Here is a 22442-nt window from a genome sequence, read left to right on the forward strand (position 1 = left end):
GAGGTGCAGAACCTGCATCTCTCCTGAAGACTCGTCCAAGCACATCGCACGTTCCCAGGTACAGTGAACTCTCTATCGGACTCGGGGTCCGCAACGTTCTGATTTCCCCGTATCACTGTACCCTGGGTGCACTGCGCATCTTCGTGACTGGACCGACTCAACCGAGCCCTGTGAAGCGCTCGTAATCGAATAAGTTACCAAAGACAAGAACAGTGCCTAATTATCATCTTGTGGCTCCCATTTCGCAACCGTTATTGATGGTCTTGTACATGCCTGCGTAACAAAGAATCTTTTATATAAAGCATCCGTATTTTTGATACAACTTACGCCTGGTGTCCGTTTGTGGGGGATCATTGTGGTTTACTGTGTGTGATCATAAATGCTTAACTGACTAGCGCCCTGAAGTTTAGCCCTGACTGCTCGCGCCACACTACCTATAGGGTGAGCAGGGGTTGTTCTGAAGGGGTAACTCTCTCGCCCTGAATAGAAGAAGGGACCACTGCTTGTCACAAGTACCTACCTGTGCCAACCAGGGGTTCCCCATTCTAACAGCACCCCGCTCGCCGGTGCTCCAACAGCTGGGCTTTCCCCGAAGCTGGTATAAGAATAGACGGAGGCGCAATACCAATTACCACCACCAGGTGGCGCTGGTCACTAACGTTGCCGTGTGGGGAAATCACCGCATAGCGGTGTCAAAATTAGGCGAGGGTTGGTCGGAATTCAAACAGACACTAAAGGAGAGATCGGATTCCCAAACGCCCGTAAAGACCAGCAGGAGCGCTTGACGGAGCTGCCTCGCTCGGACCAGGCGCGCCTGACAGGATCTCACCGTGCGCAGAGTGCATAGCGGGAGAAACTGCGAGTGAGAGAACGCTCTCGGGCATGAGCCTGCTGCGCAGGGAATATGAAACAATACCAAGGCAATAATGCTAATAACGTGCACAAGAAACCGCTATACGAACAGCAACGTCAGATTAAGCCAAGAATGTAAGGAATGCACTTAACTGACGAGCAGTGAAGAAAGAGGAAGCGGAAGGGACGTCACCATATTATATATGATGGACTGTGATATGATTGGACTATAGTTGCCTTGGAGACTACCCCCCTAATAGTTCATGGGTTGTGTAGTCTTTTGTTTAATGATTGTTGTGTTACGTTTTCTTTGAACTGCTATGCAAATAAAGTGAGAAAAGATGTGCATAATCCTCGCCTCCGTCGTGCCATAGAATTCATTAAACTTTATTTGATATGATTTAGAAACATAGATCATAAAAGTGTACATAAAAACAGTAAATCCTCTTTCCTAATACAATACACTGAGACTTAATTAAAACTAGTAGTTAAAAACGGGTGTTACAAAGCCCGATTCAGAGCAACTTCAGGTTAACAGAATCGTAAAGTTCAATGTTTCGCAAGATCAATCTCATGTACTTATTGCAAAATACGCAATGAAGGGTCCAAGTAAGATGTAATGCTCCAATACCTGACCAGTCTGCACTATATAAAACTGCAGGAAAACTAAAACTAAAAAGTGTTTTGCACACTTCTGTCATTGGGCTATATGTGGGCTACATCTGGGTGATATTTGTGCTACATTTGGGCTCTTTTTTCTCTGGTGGCCATCTTGGGAGATTTATTTGTTATGAAGTTTCCTAATTTCCTCATTTACTGCAGTCTCCTCAGTAGGAAATGCTTTCAGTTTTTTACTTTGATTCCATCAAGAAGGCATTCAGATGTGTCACACATAAATTCAGAACGTTAGCACTCTAGATGTTCATTAGATCACTGTAGTAAAGCTACTGCTCACCAGGGAGTTAACTGGAAGTCTACTACTGGTATTGAAAGTGATTGTTTCAGTCTGCATGTCAGAATTTTCTAATGAAATAGAAGAGGATTTGAGATCTCACTTAAAACATGCCCTAAATTTTCTTTCTGCAGCACTAACCATAATTTCTATGGCAAAATGAACCCCCTCATTTTGTTCCTTTTTTAATTAAATGTTTTAAGTGTTACCAGTTTATTCCAATCAAGATGGCTTCAGGTGTACCACAATTGTGTCATAAGTAAGTCTGTTAGCGCTCTAGTTGTTCTTTAGAACACTCTGGGAAGCTTCAGTAGAACACAAAGGCATCAACTGACAGGCTGCTCCTGTTGAAATATAACAGGAAGATATTTGAGATCTCACTTAAAACGTCCTAATGTTTCTTTCTACAGCACTAACCATAATTTCTATGACAAAATGAACCCCCTCATTTTGTTCCTTTTTTAAATTAAATGTTTTAAGAGTTACCAGTTTATTCCAATCAAGATTGCTTCAGGTGTGCCATAGTTTTGTCATAAGTAAGGCTGTTAGCGCTCTAGTTGTTCTTTAGAACACTCTGAGAAGCTGCAGTAGAACACAAAGGAATCAACTGACAGTCTCTGCCCTTGTTGGATGTACATGATTTACTGAGAATGACAGACTTCATTCTCACATGACTGAGAAAGATAATGTGAATTTACAGAAAATATGCTCTCATTTTAGCTTCAGTTTTCTCTCAAACATGATTCATAATATCCCAGCAAAAGGTTTTTCACAGGGTAAAATCACCTTAGAACACACCACAATTCCTGAAATTAGTATGGTACCATCAACAAATGAATTCTAATGTAACTAAAGTCTCTTATCACCCTTTATAGTTCTCCTTTTGGTAACCCTCAAAATCTTCGATGCACTACAATGCATTTCAATGGGGTACTATCATGTATATTGGTCCCAAGATGGCTGCCAGCAATTCCAGGATGAAGTGCTGCAGCCAATCAGATCTCACGATGAGATGTGTCTAATTTCTCATGAACTACTGAACGGATTTATACCATTTAACAAAAAGGGATCTTTCTGAACCAAGGGCTACCTTTTCGCCAAATGTGGTGTAATTCCGTTCAGCAGTTCGGGCTGTAGCCGTGTCTAAAGTTTCCTATGGGAATTAACATGGAGACAACACGTTTTTGGACCCCCCCCCTTTTTTTCTCGGCCCCTGCTTGCTGAATCACCCCAAAACTTTTAAGATAGGAGCTGACCGGAGCGCCCCACAAGTTTTGAAAATTTCGCGAAGATTCGTCAACCGACGCCAAAGTTATTGGGAAAAGAATGTTACGAATTTCCTATGGATAATAGGTCCTAACTAGAACTACCTACTGGCAACCGCCAGTAGGTAAAAAAAAAAAAAAAAAAAATATATATATATATATATATATATATATTTTTTTTTTTTTACCCAGTGGGAAACTATAGTTAGGATCGTGTTTCCATAGGATTTTTATTTTTTATGTTGCTAATAACTTTGACCCCGACAAATTGCCGCAAAAACTTCCAAAGAAGGACTACTTTTTGACTAGTTTGCACATGGAAAGTTTCAGGCTGATCCGTCAAGCAGGGACCGAGAAAAAAGGGGGAGCCAAATCACGTTTTCCCCATTAATTTTTCCATAGGAAATTTAGACAGCAGTAGAGCCAAAACCAGTGAACGGATTTACCTCTGATATGAAAGAGAGGTCGATCGTGGTCTCTAAAGAGTGACTTTTGTGTTTTAGTGTTAATCCGTTCAGTTGTTTTTGAGAAATGAAGTTTTAAAAAAAAAGTGTATATTTCATGCTAGGGAGGATACTCTGACCCAACAGATCTCAAACTGACCAGAAAGTGGTGGCAGTCTCAGGCCCTAATCCTAAGGAAAATGCAAAAAGAAGACCTCTTAGGCATGGTACTGGGTTCCCAAAGGAACAGCGCCTGAGGCTAAAAATGTTTCATTTTTTTAATTTTGCTGCAAAGTCGCAGCGGATTTGAAGTAAGAAGCACAGTCTCCCACGCTTCTTTTATAAACCACCTGGGGTGGCCCAAGAGAGGAGAAGATACAACAAATTTTTTGGGGGAGGGGCACGTGTGTCCTCCTTCCCAGGCCGTATTTGGCCCCAGGGACCCCAACCCCGGGGCCCATTGTAGTTTTTTAAGAGGAGGGGGCACACAGCCTCCCTCCCCGAACCACTAAAGGCCCCAAGGACCCCATCCCCTTGGCCAGCTAAACTAATTAAAAGGAAAGGGCGGCCGCGCGGCCCCCCTTCCTAAGCCATTAATGGCCCCACCCCCACTGGGGTAGGCTCACTGGCTATGTCTCGGGGAGCCCACCCATGGGACATAGCGGTTTTCCTGCCTGCACTGTCGCAGGCAGTGAAACCCGTGTTTGCTCCCACTGGCTGGCAGCAGACTTTAGAACTGTTTCACTGCTTGCACTGATGCGAGCTTAGAAGCAGATCAAAATATTGCGCCTTCCCGGAGGGAGCAACATAAGTAGCTGCTTCCTCCAGGTGGGAGCAATGCCAGCTCCTGCAGAATAAAAGGAACAGGCTGGGGTCGCGGGGTCCCTGGGGCTCCCCCTGTGGCTCCATTGAGTCTATGGTGGGTGCCCTGGGTTGGTACCAGGGCACCCAACTTTACGTAATGGGGACCCTAGCGGATGTTGTGCCCGGGGCCCATAAAGGGTGCGGGGACATGCGCCCCCCTCCCCTTAAAAAAAAGGCCCTGGGTTATGGGGTCCCCAGGGCCAGGCCACATGTAGCGTGGGGTTGGCTGAATGTGTGGGGATTGGCTGCAGACCCTGTGGCAACCCCCCTGCTGTGCATGACCGAAGGCCCTGTGCAGTGTGGGTGTGGCTGCCTTTAGGGAGTTTGGCTAAAAGGCCTGGCAGCGAGGTAGTGGATTTACAGACAGTAATTCAATATTACTTTGCTGGAAAAAAAACAACTAGAAATTCACTGTAAAATAACAACGATTAAAATAATGTTATATTTATGTGAAATGTTCAATAACAACGTAACAATTTAAGTTCTAAAAACTCCACTGAAATTTACCAACTATAGTTATCTCAATTAACTATAACTCATACCCTAAGGTAACTGTCACTCACGCCCTTGCCATGCACTGCTAATTATCATACATATTATATCACTCATGATATCTATGACACCATTGTTAATATCACTGAAACATTTGCAGTGAAATTATTGATGATAAAACTGTGCATGGCGGGGTATGAGCTATAGTTTCCTTAGAGCACAAGTTATACCTACTTGAGATAAATATAACTATAACTGGTGAATTTCCGCAGTTTTTAGATTTTAAAACATTGTTGTTACTGAACGTTTCACCCAACTATAACGTTACTTTCACCTTTGGGATTTTCTATCCATCTATCCATCTATCCATCTATCCATCTATCCATCTATCCATCTATCCATCTATCCATCTATCCATCTATCCATCTATCCATCTATCTATCTATCTATCTATCTATCTATCTATCTATCTATCTATCTATCTATCTATCTATCTATCTATCTATCTATCTCTCTCCAGTAGGTTGTTATAGTTAGGACCTAGTTTCCATAGGAAAAGCGTTTTTTGATTTGGCAATAACGTTGACGCCATTTGATGAATATTTTCGAAATTTTAAAAACTAATGGGGCGGTCACATCAGCTACTGTCTTGAAAATGTCAGATTGATTCATCAAGCGGGTGCTAGGAAAAGGGGGGGGGGGGGCCCAAATCGCTTTTCTCCATGTTAATGGAAATAGGAAAAATCTTGACACGGCTACACCTCGAACTGCTGAACAGAATGACACTAAATTCAGCAGAAAGGTAGCACTTGGCTCAGAAAGCACTGTTTATTTTAAATGGTGTAAATCCGTTCAGTATTTCCTGAGAAATTCAAAGATTTTTCAAATATATAACTGTGGCCGCAGTAGATCTGCAAACCCTCCCGATCTCCTGCCTGATATCTGATGGGCTGCCGACACTTCAAACAAGGAATTGTTGGAAGCCATCTTGTGAATCGGTTGAACTGAGTCACAAGCAAAAACTTTAAAAAACAAGAAAATGGGGCAGGGTAGAAACACCCTGACCATCTTGACGTGTTTAGGGGGTCCCAGGGCCATGTATTAAAAAAATTGTTGGCAGAATTCACGGTGGATCAGGACTAAAGTGGACTTCATCCCCCAAGCAGGAGTGTGCCAAGAGACGCGTTTGCAGAGGGGTAGAGAAAGGGGGCGTGGCCTCTGACCACCTCTCAGCAATCCAGCTATGTGGGGCTTACTGGAGGTAACAGGAGAGCTAGTTGGCCCCCCGGGACCCTCAAGAGCCAAGGGGACTTAATCTCCCAAATAGAAATGGGCCAGGAGGCACATTTGCAGAGTGGTGGAGAAAGGGGCGTGGCCTCCGACCACCTCTCAGGAATCCCACTGTGTGGGGTTTACTGGAGGTAACAGGTGGGCTAGATGGCCCCTAAGGACCACCGGCAGAGAAGGGGACTGCATCCCCCAACCAAGAGTTCACCAGGAGGCGTGGACTGGTTTGCAGAGTGGTGGAAAAAGGGGGCGTGGACTGCCATCAGATATCATCAGTGATGTCATTTGAAAAGTCATCAGTGATGTCAGTGGCCATGCCATGAGTGATGTAATATGTGAGGTCATTAGCAGTGCATTGCGGGGGCACAAGTTAAAGTTAACTCAGGTAACTATAACGTTTGATTTTCTCTGGTTTTATATGAGTAAAATCTGACCCTAACTATAACGTCCCTGTAACCTTTTTTCTTAGTAAATATACATATATATATATATATATATATATATATATATATATATATAGATAGATAGATAGATAGATAGATAGATAGATATATATATATAATCTATCTTTATTATGTTTCTTTATTTATTATTCTGTTGCAAAGAGTCGAGTAGCATTTCAATATGCCAGTCAAGAGTGTGGGGAAAAGTAGTGACACTATAATATTGTCAAAGGTGACCATTCTTTAATTTCAAATTACTCAGCAGTAAATCCTTCATTAATTTGAACGTTTATACAATGACTTTGATTGTACACAATTCTAGGTTTTCAACCCTTATAAAGACTGCTCAGCAAAGATCTGGTAAACTACAGGAATCATATTGAGGGCAACTGACAGAGTTATTGTACTCCGTTCTCAGAGATTATTGCGTTGGCTGCCATCATGAGTAAGACAGAAAACAAAAGATTCTCTAGCTGCTTAGTTGATTAGAAACTTAATTTTTGGATGTGAGGATTTCATGATAAATTGGTTCACTCAGTGTAGTTAGATTTGGACTTCTGTAATAGTTCTCTCATTAACAATACTTTCTTGCACTGGTTAATCCTCCCAGGTGTCAAGTTTTCTTCACCTTGTGCCTCATATGCCATACTGTTTCTCCTACAAACATTGTACTGCTTTTTAACCAGTCTCTTGCTTTATTATCTTTCTAATTGTTTCCTCTTACCTAAGTTTCTTTACTTCTTGTCCCATTTTTGGTCTTAGCTTTTCATTGTATGTGTTTTATTTGCAGGTTTCTCAGGTGCACAGGACCTTATGCTCCTCACTTGCTGTGAGCCAGGACTCCAGATTCCTCCTGACTTCTGGTGACCGAGTCATCAAGATCTGGGACTATCAGATGAAGAAGAACATCAACTCCCAGGTATCATCTACATGAGCTACCCAAACTGATTGGCTGATGGTGTCCTTTTACCTACGTATTTTAGACCTGTGTATTATGTGTGTGCTCTGGTGCTCTGTACCTTGTTTTGTGTACAAATAGCATTAAAATAAGATTTTTATTTCTAGACTGATAACAGATTTCTTTTTTCACCACAATGGGCCTCCTAATCTTAACAGTCTTTAAGAGGAGGGCATGCCCATCTAATATTTTTATGACTTTGGTAAAATCAAATGGTGTAATGTTTAGCATTTAAATAGATACTATCCAATTCTTCATAAATGAACACAACTAAGGAACACTCCTAGATTACTCAGTATGGACCACTCATGCCAAACCTCTTGCTTGTTCTGTCATAGGTTTATATTGGCCATTCGGAGATGGTACAACAGGTGAAATTTACTCCTGAACAAAAGCATGTGATCAGTGTTGGTGATGCTGTCTTTATGTGGGACTTGCTGGCCACTGCAGAGGAAATAGTACCAGAGACGGAGTAAGAGCTGAAATCCTCCAATGCACTTGTGCGATCTCTCTCTCTCTCTCTCTCTCTCTCTCTCTCGATCTCTCTCTCTCTCTCGATCTCTCTCGTCTGTCTCTTACCTCACACCTCTTGCACAGCAACTCTCTCAAAAACACACAAAATGGACTTCACACAAGTCTCTTACACCTGCTCAAACACTGGCATTCTTTCTTCTACCCTTTCTTCCTCTTTCTGTGCTTCTTTATTTCCATCTGTTTATTAAGTTTTGATCATACAACTGCAGTAGCTCAGGCAATAAAAAGGTAAGTCACAATCATTGGTGCATAATAACATAGTAAACAGCAGACAGTAGTGTGAAATATAGTGTACAGATGTCCTAAATCTGCGAGACTAGAGGTAAACAAGACAAAAGTGTGGGAGGAGAAAAGAAGAGTTATGTTTTGGTTTACAAGTGTCTTGTTTTTTTTGATAACCAATTTTATTGATTTTATGAGAGACCAGCAAAAAATAACAACACCAGCTGTGTTTACATTCTGAGGGATACATCTGCCAGTGGATTCCTCACCTTGTGAATATCCCCTGCGCCAGCAACGTTCGGAAACTTTTGTAGCAGTCCACGCCGATGTGGTCGAAGACGACGTCACAGAGACACGGCTCCGCTCGCGACTCCGCTGACGTCACCGGCTCCATAAGAAGACCTCATCGGCGTGATGACGTCAGTTCCCTTTTTTCCGCGCCGACGACGCCAACGGATTTTGGGAATCGTTACTTGTAGCTTTACTGGTTACTTTGTGTGTTTTCTGGGATTTCTCTGTTCTTCTTGGAAAATGTCGACAAGGAAGTCTGGGTTTAAGCCTTGTCGAGAGTGTGGCAAACACATGTCTATCACCGACCCACACGACGATTGTGTTTGGTGTTTGTCTGCAGACCACGATGTGGAAGGTTGTTCGAGCTGTCGGAAGATGAGCTCGAAGGCTCTTAAAGAAAGAGAGTCGAAGCTCTTCATCGCCCAGATGAAGAAGGAAAAAAGAGGAAGAAGGAGGTCTGGATCCAGGTCGAGGTCGGCGTCCAAGTCGACTTCGGGGCATGCTTCAAAGAGTAAGAAGCATAAGAAGAAGAGGAGACATGCTTCGCATCATCATTCCGATAAAGGTTCGGCTTCGAAGTCGAAGTCGCCTACTCGACGTCAGAGAGAGTCAGTGTCTCCTTCTCCAGTCCCGGCTTCGCTTCCAACTCCTTCTTCTCCGGTGACTTCGCCGGTTCCAGCTGCTTCTCCGGTGCCGGTGTCATCCCCGATGCCGGTTCCATCTCCAGCTCCAGCGAGTCCTCCGGCTCCGTCTCCGATTCCGGTCCCGGATGAGGATTATCAGCCTCCGGGTGAGACCGTGACACCGCTTGTTCCACCGTCGGCGCCGGCAGGCCCGAGTCTGGTGTTACCTGACCAGTATCCTGCTTTCCTGGTCCAGGTCAGGACCCTACGCATTACCTAAATGCTATGTATGGGGTGTTTTCAAGGGCCATGTATACCCCTTGTGCACCTATGGGTCCGATGGGTCCGATGGCTTTCAATTTGGGAGTGCTGCAGGTCTACCCTCAGGCTCCGTTCATGCCATTCTTTCCAGCGACGCCGTCTTGGCAGCTGCCGGCGCCGAGAACATCGACGCCGCTTCCCTCTTCACCGGCGCCGACTCGACTTCGTTCGACGCCGCTGCTGGCTGCTCCAGCTGATCCGCGTTCGACGCCGCTGCCGGCGCCGTCGAATTCGAACACGGCGCCGCCGACGCCGCAGGTGCGGATTCGTTCAAGAAGGGAAGCGCAGAGAGTGCTGGAAGAGAGACCCTTTCTGTTGGAAGAGACTGAAGAGGGAGAGTTGGTCGAATCTGATGATTTGTTTGAGGAGTTAAAGGAGGCAAGTGGGCTGGAATTGTCTCCAGAGTGGGAGATCACTCCACCATCGGATGAACCCTCTAAAGAGGCAGCACCCTATCATGCGGTGATAAGAAAAGCTGCAGAATTGTTGGACCTCCAATTACCGACAACTGAGTTTAAGTCCAATATTCTTACGGAGGTGTTGCATTCACCGACTGCGGTCTCAGAGCCTTTGTTACCATTTAACGAAGCTATTATGGAACCTGTGCTGGAGGTATGGCGCAAACTTTTTTCAGCTCCTGCAGTCTCCAAGGCAGTCGCAAGGAGGTATAGAGTGGCTCCTGGGAATCCTGAATTTTTATCTTTGCACCCTTCGCCTGAAAGCCTGGTAGTTCAGGCGGCTTGTTCGGGACGATCAAAAGGGGCATTTCCTCAGGTTCCTGGAGACAGGGAGGCCAAAAAGGTGGACCAATCGGCCAAAAAGGTCTTTTCATCAGCCAGTATGGCATTAAAGTCGTCAAATGCAACGTGTCTGTTGGGGCGCTATATCCATGCGCTTATGGACTCGGCAAAAAAGTTGGCTCCGAAGCTGTCAGAAGAGGATCGGGCCGGCTTCAATGAAGTTCTGACTGATGCTCAGGCGGCTGCTCGACAAGTTATTCAAAGTGGTCTGGACACGGCGGACTCGGTTGCCAGAGTCATGGGGTCTTCGGTCGCCACCAGGAGGGGTGCGTGGCTAAAGTCCTCTGAATTCTCCTCTGATGTTCAGTCAACTTTATTAGACTTGCCTTTTGATGGGTCTGGTTTGTTCGGGAAGAAGGCGGATGCTGCTCTCGAACGCTTCAAGGAGAGTAAGGCTACGGCTAGGTCGTTGGGCCTTCAATCCCAGCCGAGAGGTACTTTCAAGAGGTATAGAGGCTTTGGAAAGGCGACTTTTCGCTCCTATAGACCGACCCAGCAGCAGCAGCAAGGTTCCTCGTCGAGAGGTTACAGAGGAAGAATTAGGGGTCGCACACGTGGCCGTCAGCTCTCCTCCTCCTCTTCTTCCTCCTCTGCCCCTCCCACCACCGCAAAGCAGCCCTAGATTTGACATTCCGGATCATGCTGGTCCTGTGGGGGGCCGGCTTACCCATTTTCTACAAGATTGGGAGTCTGTAACTACAGATCTCTGGGTTCTGGATCTTGTAGAAAATGGGTACGCCCTGCCCTTTCGGGAGTTCCCTCCAAATTACCCTCCTTGCCAAGGGGCTTGCTCGGAGGACCACCGTCTTCTCCTGCAGGAGGAAGTCCTGAAGTTGTTTCAAAAAGGTGCGATAGAGGTGGTTCCGGAGCAGGAGAGGGGTCAGGGGTGCTACTCCCGGTATTTCCTGATTCCGAAAAAGGACGGCAGATTGCGTCCGATATTGGACCTCAGAATCCTGAACTTTTACCTGAAACAGGAGAAGTTCAAGATGCTCACCCTTGCGCAGGTTCTTCAGGCGCTGAATCAGGAGGACTGGATGGTGTCGCTCGACTTGCAGGATGCGTATTTCCACATCCCCATCCTGAAGTCGCACAGGAAGTACCTCCGGTTTACGGTAGGGTCGCAACATTATCAGTTTGCGGTCCTTCCGTTTGGTCTTACGTCGGTACCTCGAGTCTTCACAAAGGTGATGGCGGTGGTGGCAGCCCATCTCAGAAGGTCGGGGATTTCAGTTTTCCCTTATTTAGACGACTGGCTGATCAAGGCTGAGTCGTCGGAAAAGGTGCTGCGTCATCTGCAGGATACAACTCGGCTGTTGTACAAATTGGGTTTTTCGATCAACGTGCCCAAATCTCACCTGGTGCCCTCTCAGCGCAACCTGTTCATAGGTGCGGTACTGGACACTACTGTGTGTCGAGCATTCCCTCCTCCACAAAGGATTCTCGACATACAGGAAATGATTCCTTTATTTTACAACGGAGCGGTCGTTCCGGTTCTGAAGGTCCTTCGCCTGCTCGGTCTGTTTGCTTCCTGCATCCTGTTGGTCAACCATGCACGCTGGCACATGAGGGCGCTCCAGTGGTGCCTCCGCAAGCAGTGGTATCAACACAAGGGAGATCTCAGGGAGTCTGTGAGGATCTCCAGAGAAGCTGCTGCGGAACTGTCTTGGTGGGGCGTGGAGGGCAATCTGTCTCAAGGAAAGCCCTTTCATCTTCCTCCATCGGTGGCCACAGTGATAACGGATGCATCCACCTTAGGGTGGGGTGCTCATCTGGGGGATCTGGAGATCAAGGGTCTTTGGTCTCCAGAGGAAAGGTTACTTCATATCAACCTTCTGGAGTTGCGGGCGATTCGTTTGGCACTCAAGGGCTTCCTCACTTCCCTTCGCGGTCAGTCTGTTCAAGTCCTGACGGACAACACAACCGCGATGTGGTATATAAACAAACAGGGAGGAGTGGGGTCTCTTTGTCTCTGCAGAGAAGCTCTGCGTCTATGGTCCTGGGCTCAGGACCATCTGATTTGTCTGATGGCAAATCATCTGGCCGGGGTGCTGAACGTGCGTGCGGACAGTCTCAGTCGGCAGTTCTCCGCCGACCACGAGTGGAGGCTTCATCCGGAGGTGGTTCGTCACGTCTTCCGGATGTGGAGAACTCCTCGGGTGGACTTGTTCGCCACTCACGAGAATGCTCACTGCCCGTCATTCTGCAGTCTCCAGTATCCGATGCAGGGAGCGTTAGGGGACGTGTTTCAGTTGAGTTGGGACTCTCGACTCCTTTACGCGTTTCCTCCCATACCCTTGATTCCTCGGGTTCTGAGGAAGGTTCGCCAAGACCGGGCCCAAGTTATATTGGTCGCCCCGGATTGGCCAAGAAGGGTGTGGTACACAGATCTTCTCCACCTCTCCTCATGCCCTCCGCTCCGTCTCCCTCTGAGGGCAGACCTCCTCTCGCAGTCGGGGGGGCAGGTTCTACACCCCCACCTCCAGAGCTTACACCTTCATGCCTGGAGATTGAACGGGGCAACCTGAATTCTTTCTCTCTCCCGCCAGATGTGGTGGATGTTATTTTATCGGCCAGGCGACACTCCACCAAATCTATATACTCATATAGGTGGTCTAAATTTGTGCTTTGGTGCGGAGAGAGGTCCATTGATCCCTTGAAGGCTTGTCTGTCTAACATTCTACAGTTTGCCCTTTCTCTGGCTCAGCAAGGCTTTGCTGTGGCTACAGTTAAAGGATATTTATCGGCTTTGTCGGCATTCCTATGCCTGCCGGATCAGCCGTCACTGTTCAAGTCACCTATTGTTCTTCGTTTTATAAAGGGTCTTACAAATAAGTTTCCTCCTACTCCCTTTGTTGTGCCCCAATGGGACTTAAATCTTGTATTAACCTATCTTATGGGTTCTCCCTTCGAGCCCTTACATAAGTGTCCCTTGAGGCTGTTGTCTTTCAAGACGGTATTCCTTATCGCAATTACCTTGGCAAGGAGGGTAAGTGAGCTTCAAGCACTTAGTTCAAAGCCCCCATTCTTGACTGTGCATGCTGAACGAATGGTACTCCGGACCAGGGCTGCGTTTTTGCCTAAGGTGGTAACTCCTTTCCATCTGGGACAATCCATTACCCTTCCTTCTTTTTATCCTCCCCCTCATCCTTCCAAGGAGGAGGAGAGACTTCACCGTTTGGACCCTAAAAGGGCGGTGAGCTTTTACTTCAACAGGACAAAGGACATCAGGATTGATGATCAGCTCTTCGTGGGCTTTGCTGGCTGCAGGAAAGGTCGAGCGGTGCACAAGCGCACCCTTTCCAGGTGGATTGTCTTGTGCATCAAGATTTGCTACTCTTTGGCTGGTAAGGAGCCTCCGGAGGGTTTAAGAGCTCATTCCACTAGAGCAAAGTCTTCCACCTCTGCTTTGTCTAGGGGGGTTCCTGTGGAGGACATTTGTAGGGCGGCAACTTGGGCCTCCCTTCACACCTTTGCAAAACATTATTGTTTAGACTCTGAGGTGAGGAGGGACGGACATTTTGCTCGTTCCGTCCTTCAGGACTTTCTGGTATAGAAGGGTGGACACCCTCCTCCGGGAGTGGGGACTGCTGTGGAATCTATTCACAAGGTGAGGAATCTACTGGCTGATGTATCCATCAGAAGAACAAGTTACTTACCTTCGGTAACGCTTTTTCTGGTGGATACAGTATCTGCCTGTGGATTCCTCACTGACCCACCCGCCTCCCCGTTGTCCATCCTTCTATACCGGTATTTCTATGCCTGTAATTCTATTGATGGGTTTCAAGTGTGTTTATCACTGTCAAAAGCATTATGTTAATTCTTGTGCTTTGTTATTTATTTTTCACACTGGGTGTGTTGATATGCATATTGTGTACTGTGTATACTGTGTATGTATATATTGCTGTCAGTCTGTCCGTGTACCTCGAAGGCACGGAAAAAAGGGGCGGAACTGACGTCATCACGCCGATGAGGTCTTCTTATGGAGCCGGTGACGTCAGCGGAGTCGCGAGCGGAGCCGTGTCTCTGTGACGTCGTCTTCGACCACATCGGCGTGGACTGCTACAAAAGTTTCCGAACGTTGCTGGCGCAGGGGATATTCACAAGGTGAGGAATCCACAGGCAGATACTGTATCCACCAGAAAAAGCGTTACCGAAGGTAAGTAACTTTTTCGTTATGAATACACGGCAAAGACGAGAGCACATTACCCCTGCGTACAGAATCCAACAAACCTGAGGAATACATCTTCATACCCACCCAACTCCCCAGTTGCCCCACATTCTACGAAACTTCTTCAGGCATCCCCTGGCTTCATACAGGGACTGTTCTTGCGCAGTGCACCAGTCCACCCCCTGCGCAGTGCAACATGGTGGGAGTGGTCGAGTTCAGCCAGTTGGCCGCAATGTCTCTTTTGGCCACCATCAGTGCTGTGTTGAGAAACAATTTTTCAGCCCTGGTACCACTCAACACCTCGGTGATGCCCAGGAGCACAGTCATCGGGTTAAGAGGGACCTCCCAGCCCAGAACCTCCGTAAGCTCCCCTGTTACTGATTCCAAATAGCTCGTAATTGCGGAGCAAAGCCATACCATATGATAAAAGTCAGCTTGCGGGTGGGCACAGCAGGGACAGGAAGCGTCGGGCCGGAGCCCAGCATGGTGGAGACGTGGTGGCATGAGATAAGCAGTGTGTAGATGGTATATTTGAACTAGACAAAGCCTTGCTGAGACTGTGACTGTTTTGGGAGCCATCAATGCGTCTCCCCGGTCCGCGTCATCTCGGGACCCAAGCCAACCCTCCCACCTGTCCTTAAGTTGAGATAAGGAGTTGGGGGTGTTGTTTGTGAGGGAGCGATAGATACGGGAGATCCCCCATCCCCAAATTACCCGTCATGACCTGAGCCTCAGGTGGGCTGTACTCGGGCATGGAGGTACCCTCTGAAATATGAGATTGGAGGGCATGGCTTAGCTGCAGATAGCGAAAGAACTCGGAACATTGGAGGGAGTATCAGGTCTGCAGGTCCTGAAAGGTGCGTATGTGGGTCTCACTCCAGACATCCCCCAGAAATGATATTCCAATGAGATCCCAGGCTCTAAATCCTGAGAGGTTAACGACCTCCCGGAGCCTTGTACCGCACCACAAGGGAGTATATTGGGTCAGTTTATCCGACCAGTGTATGTGACGCAGGGAGGCCTGCCAGGCCAGGAGCACTCAACGCGTGACCCCAGGGTGAGTCTGAGAAATGGTGTTTCCGTACATCTTTCCCTGAATGGCGGACAAACCCAGGGTATGTAACTCCAGGCGATACGCCAGGTCAGACCAGCCTCCATTAAAACAATCGTGTACGGTGAGGAGCTGAGTCGCAAATAATAAAGGTATAGGCTTGTCATTCCAAGACCGCCATCAAAGGGAGGGATCTGGCATTGAGCAAGGGCCATCCTGGGCCTCTGACCTCCCCACATCGCTGACTGCCAATCAAAGCACTCCCGTGAGAGGTGAAGGGGGGCCAGGACAGATTTGGCCGAATTCAATTGAAGGCCGGAAATGCGTTCGAAGAGACTTAGGGCCTGGAGGCATCGGGGCCCGGACCGAGCAGGATCTGCTAAAAATAGCAGAACGTCGTCAGCGTAGAGCGCAATCTTGTCCTCCTCGAAGCAGGGCCATCTCCATCCCTTGAGAAGCTGATCAAATCAGACTAGACATGCGAAGAGCTCCATTGTCAACACGAAGAGGAGTGGCGAGAGGGGGCATCCCTGCCTCCTGCCCCTCCTGATCAAAAAGGGACGTGACAGAGCTCAATTGACTAGAACTTGGGCCTGCGGCTTACTATAGAGCGTCTTAACCAGGTTACGGAAGGGGTTCCCAAAGCACATTTCCGTCAACACTTACTTCAGGTATCGCCAGTCCACCGAATTGAATGCCATTTCGAAGTCCACGAGAAGTAGAGGTAAGTAGGAGGTCAGCTGGTGTCGATTCACTAGAGTAAGGTGGAGGTGCCTGAGGCAGTGTCTGGTTTCTCGATAAGGCATAAAAACCAAATTGGTCGGGATGGACTAGTTTGGCTAGGTATGGTCGTATGCGGCTGGCTAGAACCGAGGCGAATATTTTAGGCTCCGAATTAATGAGGAAGATGGGACGGTAGTCAGAGCAACGGTTCGAGGGAGGCTGAGACTTACGGATCGCCACGATAGTGGCCAAGTCCTTCTCAGGATGGAAGGAGCCGCAATCTGCCGCTTCTCGGTACATCTCCAGAAGATGGGGAACCAGAGTATCCCAATAGGATGCATAAAACTCCTGGGGGAGGCTGTCTGGTCCAGGTGTCTTACAAGTGTCTTGTTTTTTTGGGATATTGCATTGCAAGGAAGGTGGTAGGAGGCCAACCTATTATCCCTTCAGAGGCGCTGGCAAGTCCAATATAAAAAAAAGTCTAACATTCGTAGTTTCTTGAACGAAAAGTGTAACATTGATGGGTTCAAATGCAATAGATTCCACGATGAACCCTGTCTCCCTCCCTCACCCGTCTTACACCCACAGAGCACTTGACCATAACAGTGTAGTACTTTTAGTCAGTGATCTCGATTAGCGTATCTTTGAGGGAGATCTGATTATCTCAGGCTTACGTACAGTTGATGAGCAGTGATGGCAAACATATTGCTTTTGCCTTCCTATGGCAATTCTGCTCATTCCTCAGTGTCTGGGTGTGAGTAGGTCTGAAAATCTGCCAACATGTGAATGTCAATAGGATATTTACGTACCCAAGGTTGTACTCTTTGTGTAGTGCAACACTTTGTGATGTGCATAGTCCTAGACGCTCAGGGCAACTGGACAGATGAGACGTGACGCCATATAACTCTGCATGTATGTGCAAGCCCATAGCATATGAAGCAGATCCGCATTGATCTGATGACAGCGGGGGCAAACAGCGTCTGTTCGGTGGAAGTTATTTATTTTAGCAGGGGTAAGGTAGGCTCAGTGAGTAACATAGAACTGGATGATCCTGAATCGAACATTACGTAGGATGTGTGTTGGGTTTCCAACAGGGCAGCCGATTCTTTAGCTGTGCAGGGGCGGGCTAAATCAGTGTCCCAGCACTGTCGTAGGGTTGTGAGTCGTGGAGTAATGTGGATGTGTGATGAGTCGGCAAACCAACATATCAGTTGTCGGCATGTCCCCATCACATGAAGACACTGGACTGTAAGTTGGGTTGGTAGTTTGTGTGATATATTGCTCCATTTACTGCCTAATGATGTGAGCAAAGAGTTGCATAATAGGAATTGACCAGAGGGTAAGCCCGCATCTTCCATCAATGCCTCATATGAAACAAGGGTGCCTTCCTGGTACCATACGCCCAGAGTGTGTAGACCAGCATGAACATGTGGCCAGTTCTGTTGCTGAGGTGGATCTGCAATCCTAGATGTACGGAGTAGTGCCAGTGCTGGTGCGTAATAGACCGTGGATCGCGTGAGGTGGAGGCACCTGTGGTAGCAGCGATAAGCCACTCCCAGTAACAGGGAATCAGTTGTTTTTCATTGGGTGCATGGGTGGAATAGGTGAATGGTGGAGGGTGGTGGGTAAATTCCAGACAGGCAGGGTGGTGGCTTTACCCACTAATTGCATGCTGGCTGACCACCAACTAATGCATGGAATTTAAGAGGCAAGGTAGTACTGCTCTAAATGTGGTACTGCAAGTCTGTCCTGGTCTAGGGGTGAGTATAGTTTCACTAGTGCCACCCTACATCGTGAGTTGTGCCAAATAAATTCCCGTATATGTCTTTCAAAGGAACGAAAATGTTGCTGGGATATAAAGAGGCAAAGTAGTATAGAAGGCGGGGCACAGCCACCATTTTTAGGGGCACTACACGTTCTGCAACTGATAGTGGTAATGTGCGCCAAAAGGCCATCTGGGATTTTAAGGATGTGGCAGCTCGAGTAATGTTGCTATCTAAAAGGTCTGCTAGAGAGTGACATACTTGCACGCCTAAGTAGCGAAACGTGTTGAGTTGCCAGGCTATCTGCACCGTTAAGTATAAAATGTGGGTTAGGCAAATCAGGCACGAAGGGGAATAGGCAAGATTTTGCCCAGTTGACCCTCAATCCAGAGATGCATGTGAAATGGTTAAGTGTAAAGGCTATTGTGTCTAGAATGGCATGCATGTCTTTATGGTTTAAATCTTTTATTGATTTTCAAGACAAATAAAAGAAGAAGGAACCAGACCCCCAGCTCCCAGAAACAATGTATTACAGACACAAGTGTCGCGACTAGTAGCATTACCCAGGTAAAAGGCATGGAGCGGGTCTACAAAAGGGAACATATAAAAAGAACAACAAAAGGCAGCGCACCAAAGAAAGCCCCTAACATGTCCACCCACCACCCTCCCCCCCCCTCTCGTCCACCAACTAAAGCACCGCGGGAAGGGATTATGAAACATGCAGAGAATCATCTTAGTCTGGTAACTCTACGCGAGGAGCCCTTCTGTGGGATTTGCGTGTCAGCAAAGCGTAGGAGTCTTAGGTAGCGGGGGCAAGTCAGTTCTCTTCCAGGGGATCCTCATCAATAGTCATAAGCACTAGAATATTCCCGCCCATGCGCGGGACCCCAGAAATAATCATATATGTGACCTACATATATGCATCTCCATATATATATATATATATATATATATATATATATATATATATATATATATATATATATATATATATATATTCACTGAAAAAACCATAGGTTTCACACATGTTATAGTTAGCTGAAATTTTACTGATAAAAAACCAATGAAATTCCCCCGTTATAGTTAGTGCAGGCAACTATAACTCACGCGACCGCAATCCTCTGCTGATGCTAATACTGTATTTAGACACTTATTTGCCCATGTCTTCTTCCATACATTTTTAGCTATACATATATTACAAATATTTTTTTTTCATAAAGACACATATGTCATCAGCAGAAGATTGCGGTCGCGTGAGTTATAGTTGCCTGCACTAACTATAACGGGGGAATTTCATTGGTTTTTTATCAGTAAAATTTCCGCTAACTATAACATGTGTGAAACCTATGGTTTTTTCAGTGAATTTGCAAGGTTTTTTAAATGCTAATTCCTAACTATAACGTGTGTGAAACCTATGGTTTTTTCAGTGAATTTGTACGGTTTTTTAAATGCTAAGTTACTTTACGCCATTCGTGGCATGCGCGCCCACTTAACGCAGTTCGTTCCGTACGCGCACGGTGCGCTTCGCGCACCGTGAGCGCACAGTGAGCACGCGGTGCGCTTCGCGCACCGCGCGCCCACTTTACGCAGTTAGTGCCGTGCACGCACGGTGGGCACGCGGTGCGCGTAGCGCACCGCGTGCCCACGTTACGCTAGATGGGCCATGTACGCACGATGCGCTTCGCGCACCGTGCGCACATGGAGGACATATGATGCACTTCGTTTTGAAAGGTAATATTTTAATTTTTCGTATATTTTATAAGCCATGCACAAATGGTGCCCTTCGGGCACCATTTGCACACGGGGTGGAGAGAGTGTGGATGATTATTTTTTTTATTATTTTTTTTTTAAATATTTTAGTTTATCTCATCTCATATAAGCCATGCACAATTGGTGCCCTGCGGGCACAAAATGCACACGGGGTGGAGAGAGTGTGGATAATTTTTTTTTTTTTTTAATTTTTTACTGTACGCGTACGGTAAGCGTAATCGGCGAAATTACCAAAAAAATAAAAATTCCGTTTTTGGCCTTGGGGGATCTTTGGGGACTCCCTCAACATGGCTATGTGTGTGGGAGCTGTCTAAACAGCCCCTTTACATGTTTTTGGGCTTTATATTTTAAAAATCACTCTCAGTGCGAGAGAGTAAATGGCGGCCGCCGCTTCCTGGTTTCGGCCGATTCGAATGTTTACTAAGATCTAAGAGCCAATCAGAATCGCGCACGCGCACGCCACCGTACGCGTACGGTAAGCGTACCGTAAGCGCACCGTAAGCTGGCTCAGATATATATATTGATTTAAAGGCTATTTTCTCAGAATCTACTGAACAGATTTACACCAAACCTACAAAAGGCACTTCCTTGACCTGAGGACTACCTCTCTGCCAAATTTCTAGTAATTCTGTTCAGCCGTTCGGGCTGTAGCCCTGTCTAAAGGTCCTATGGAAAAATGCATGGGAAAAACGCGTTTTGGGACCCCCCTTTTATCTCAGCCCCCGCTTGACGAATCCCCCCCGAGACTTTCAGGGTAGGAGCGTAGCGTAGCGCCCCACCTATTTTGAAAAATTTGCGAGGATTCGTCGACCGGCGCCAAAGTTATTCAAAATAGAATGTTGCGGATTTCCTATGGAAACGTGGTCCTAACTATAACTACCTACTGGCGACCGCCAGTAGGTAATATATATATATATATATATATATATATATATATATATATATATATATTTTATTTATTTTTTTTTTGTGTGGAGTTTTGGAAATAAATAAGGGAACATTCTTGTGGTCACAGCTTGCCATTCTTTGAGAGATTTGCCCATGACGAAGGGCGTCAATCCCGAAACGCGTTGGCACTACTACAGCAAAGTGGTGTCTGAGCCTGGGTTGCTTGTGAGAGAACAGCGTTATTCCAACCAGCGAGTGCAACTCACCGGAAAGGGTACTTTTGTTTGATGTTGAGTGACCTGCCCAGGTCACGAGCTGCACCGCCTCAAAATCCTGGAGGGTCCTCAAGCTGCTTATTGGGGCAGTTAACGAGTGAGCTGGATGGTGTTGTGTTATTTGCAAGCATAACAGTGTGGGACACTTTTTACAACTTGCCTTTGATTCTGTTTTATTTTCCTTAGAATGGCAGCGACCCACATGGGTAATGAAAATTAGACTACAAGACCCATGATACCTTGCAGCAATCATTGCGATCTTTACTCACCTGTGTGGAGTTTTGGAAATAAATAAGGGAACATTCTTGTGGTCACAGCTTGCCATTCTTTGAGAGATTTGCCCATGACGAAGGGCGTCAAGCCCGAAACGCGTTGGCACTACTACAGCAAAGTGGTGTCTGAGCCTGGGTTGCTTGTGAGAGAACAGCGTTATTCCAACCAGCGAGTGCAACTCACCGGAAAGGGTACTTTTGTTTGATGTTGAGTGACCTGCCCAGGTCACGAGCTGCACCGCCTCAAAATCCTGGAGGGTCCTCAAGCTGCTTATTGGGGCAGTTAACGAGTGAGCTGCATGGTGTTGTGTTATTTGCAAGCATAACAGTGCGGGACACTTTTTACAACTTGCCTTTGATTCTGTTTTATTTTCCTTAGAATGGCAGTGACCCACATGGGTAATGAAAATTAGACTACAAGACCCATGATACCTTGCAGCAATCATTGCGATCTTTACTCACCTGTGTGGAGTTTTGGAAATAAATAAGGGAACATTCTTGTGGTCACAGCTTGCCATTCTTTGAGAGATTTGCCCATGACGAAGGGCGTCAAGCCCGAAACGCGTTGGCACTACTACAGCAAAGTGGTGTCTGAGCCTGGGTTGCTTGTGAGAGAACAGCGTTATTCCAACCAGCGAGTGCAACTCACCGGAAAGGGTACTTTTGTTTGATGTTGAGTGACCTGCCCAGGTCACGAGCTGCACCGCCTCAAAATCCTGGAGGGTCCTCAAGCTGCTTATTGGGGCAGTTAACGAGTGAGCTGGATGGTGTTGTGTTATTTGCAAGCATAACAGTGCGGGACACTTTTTACAACTTGCCTTTGATTCTGTTTTATTTTCCTTAGAATGGCAGCGACCCACATGGGTAATGAAAATTAGACTACAAGACCCATGATACCTTGCAGCAATCATTGCGATCTTTACTCACCTGTGTGGAGTTTTGGAAATAAATAAGGGAACATTCTTGTGGTCACAGCTTGCCATTCTTTGAGAGATTTGCCCATGACGAAGGGCGTCAAGCCCGAAACGCGTTGGCACTACTACAGCAAAGTGGTGTCTGAGCCTGGGTTGCTTGTGAGAGAACAGCGTTATTCCAACCAGCGAGTGCAACTCACCGGAAAGGGTACTTTTGTTTGATGTTGAGTGACCTGCCCAGGTCACGAGCTGCACCGCCTCAAAATCC

The 22442-nt window shown here is 46.7% G+C and overlaps 1 protein-coding gene across 2 annotated transcripts in view; it reads left to right on the forward strand.

Annotated features, from left to right (window-relative positions):
• The window catches only part of WDR90 (WD repeat domain 90), a 1426420-nt gene that overhangs the window by 527878 nt on the left and 876100 nt on the right, over positions 1 to 22442 (forward strand). For both annotated transcript variants that reach the window (XM_085628141.1, XM_085628142.1), the window contains exons 24-25: positions 7389 to 7517; positions 7895 to 8028. In XM_085628141.1, coding sequence (XP_085484267.1) covers positions 7389 to 7517; positions 7895 to 8028 — 263 coding nt within the window. The remainder of the gene's footprint in view (positions 1 to 7388; positions 7518 to 7894; positions 8029 to 22442) is intronic.

This window comes from Triturus cristatus, chromosome 10, assembly GCF_964204655.1.
Source record: "Triturus cristatus chromosome 10, aTriCri1.1, whole genome shotgun sequence".
NCBI classification, from domain to species: Eukaryota; Metazoa; Chordata; class Amphibia; order Caudata; family Salamandridae; genus Triturus; species Triturus cristatus.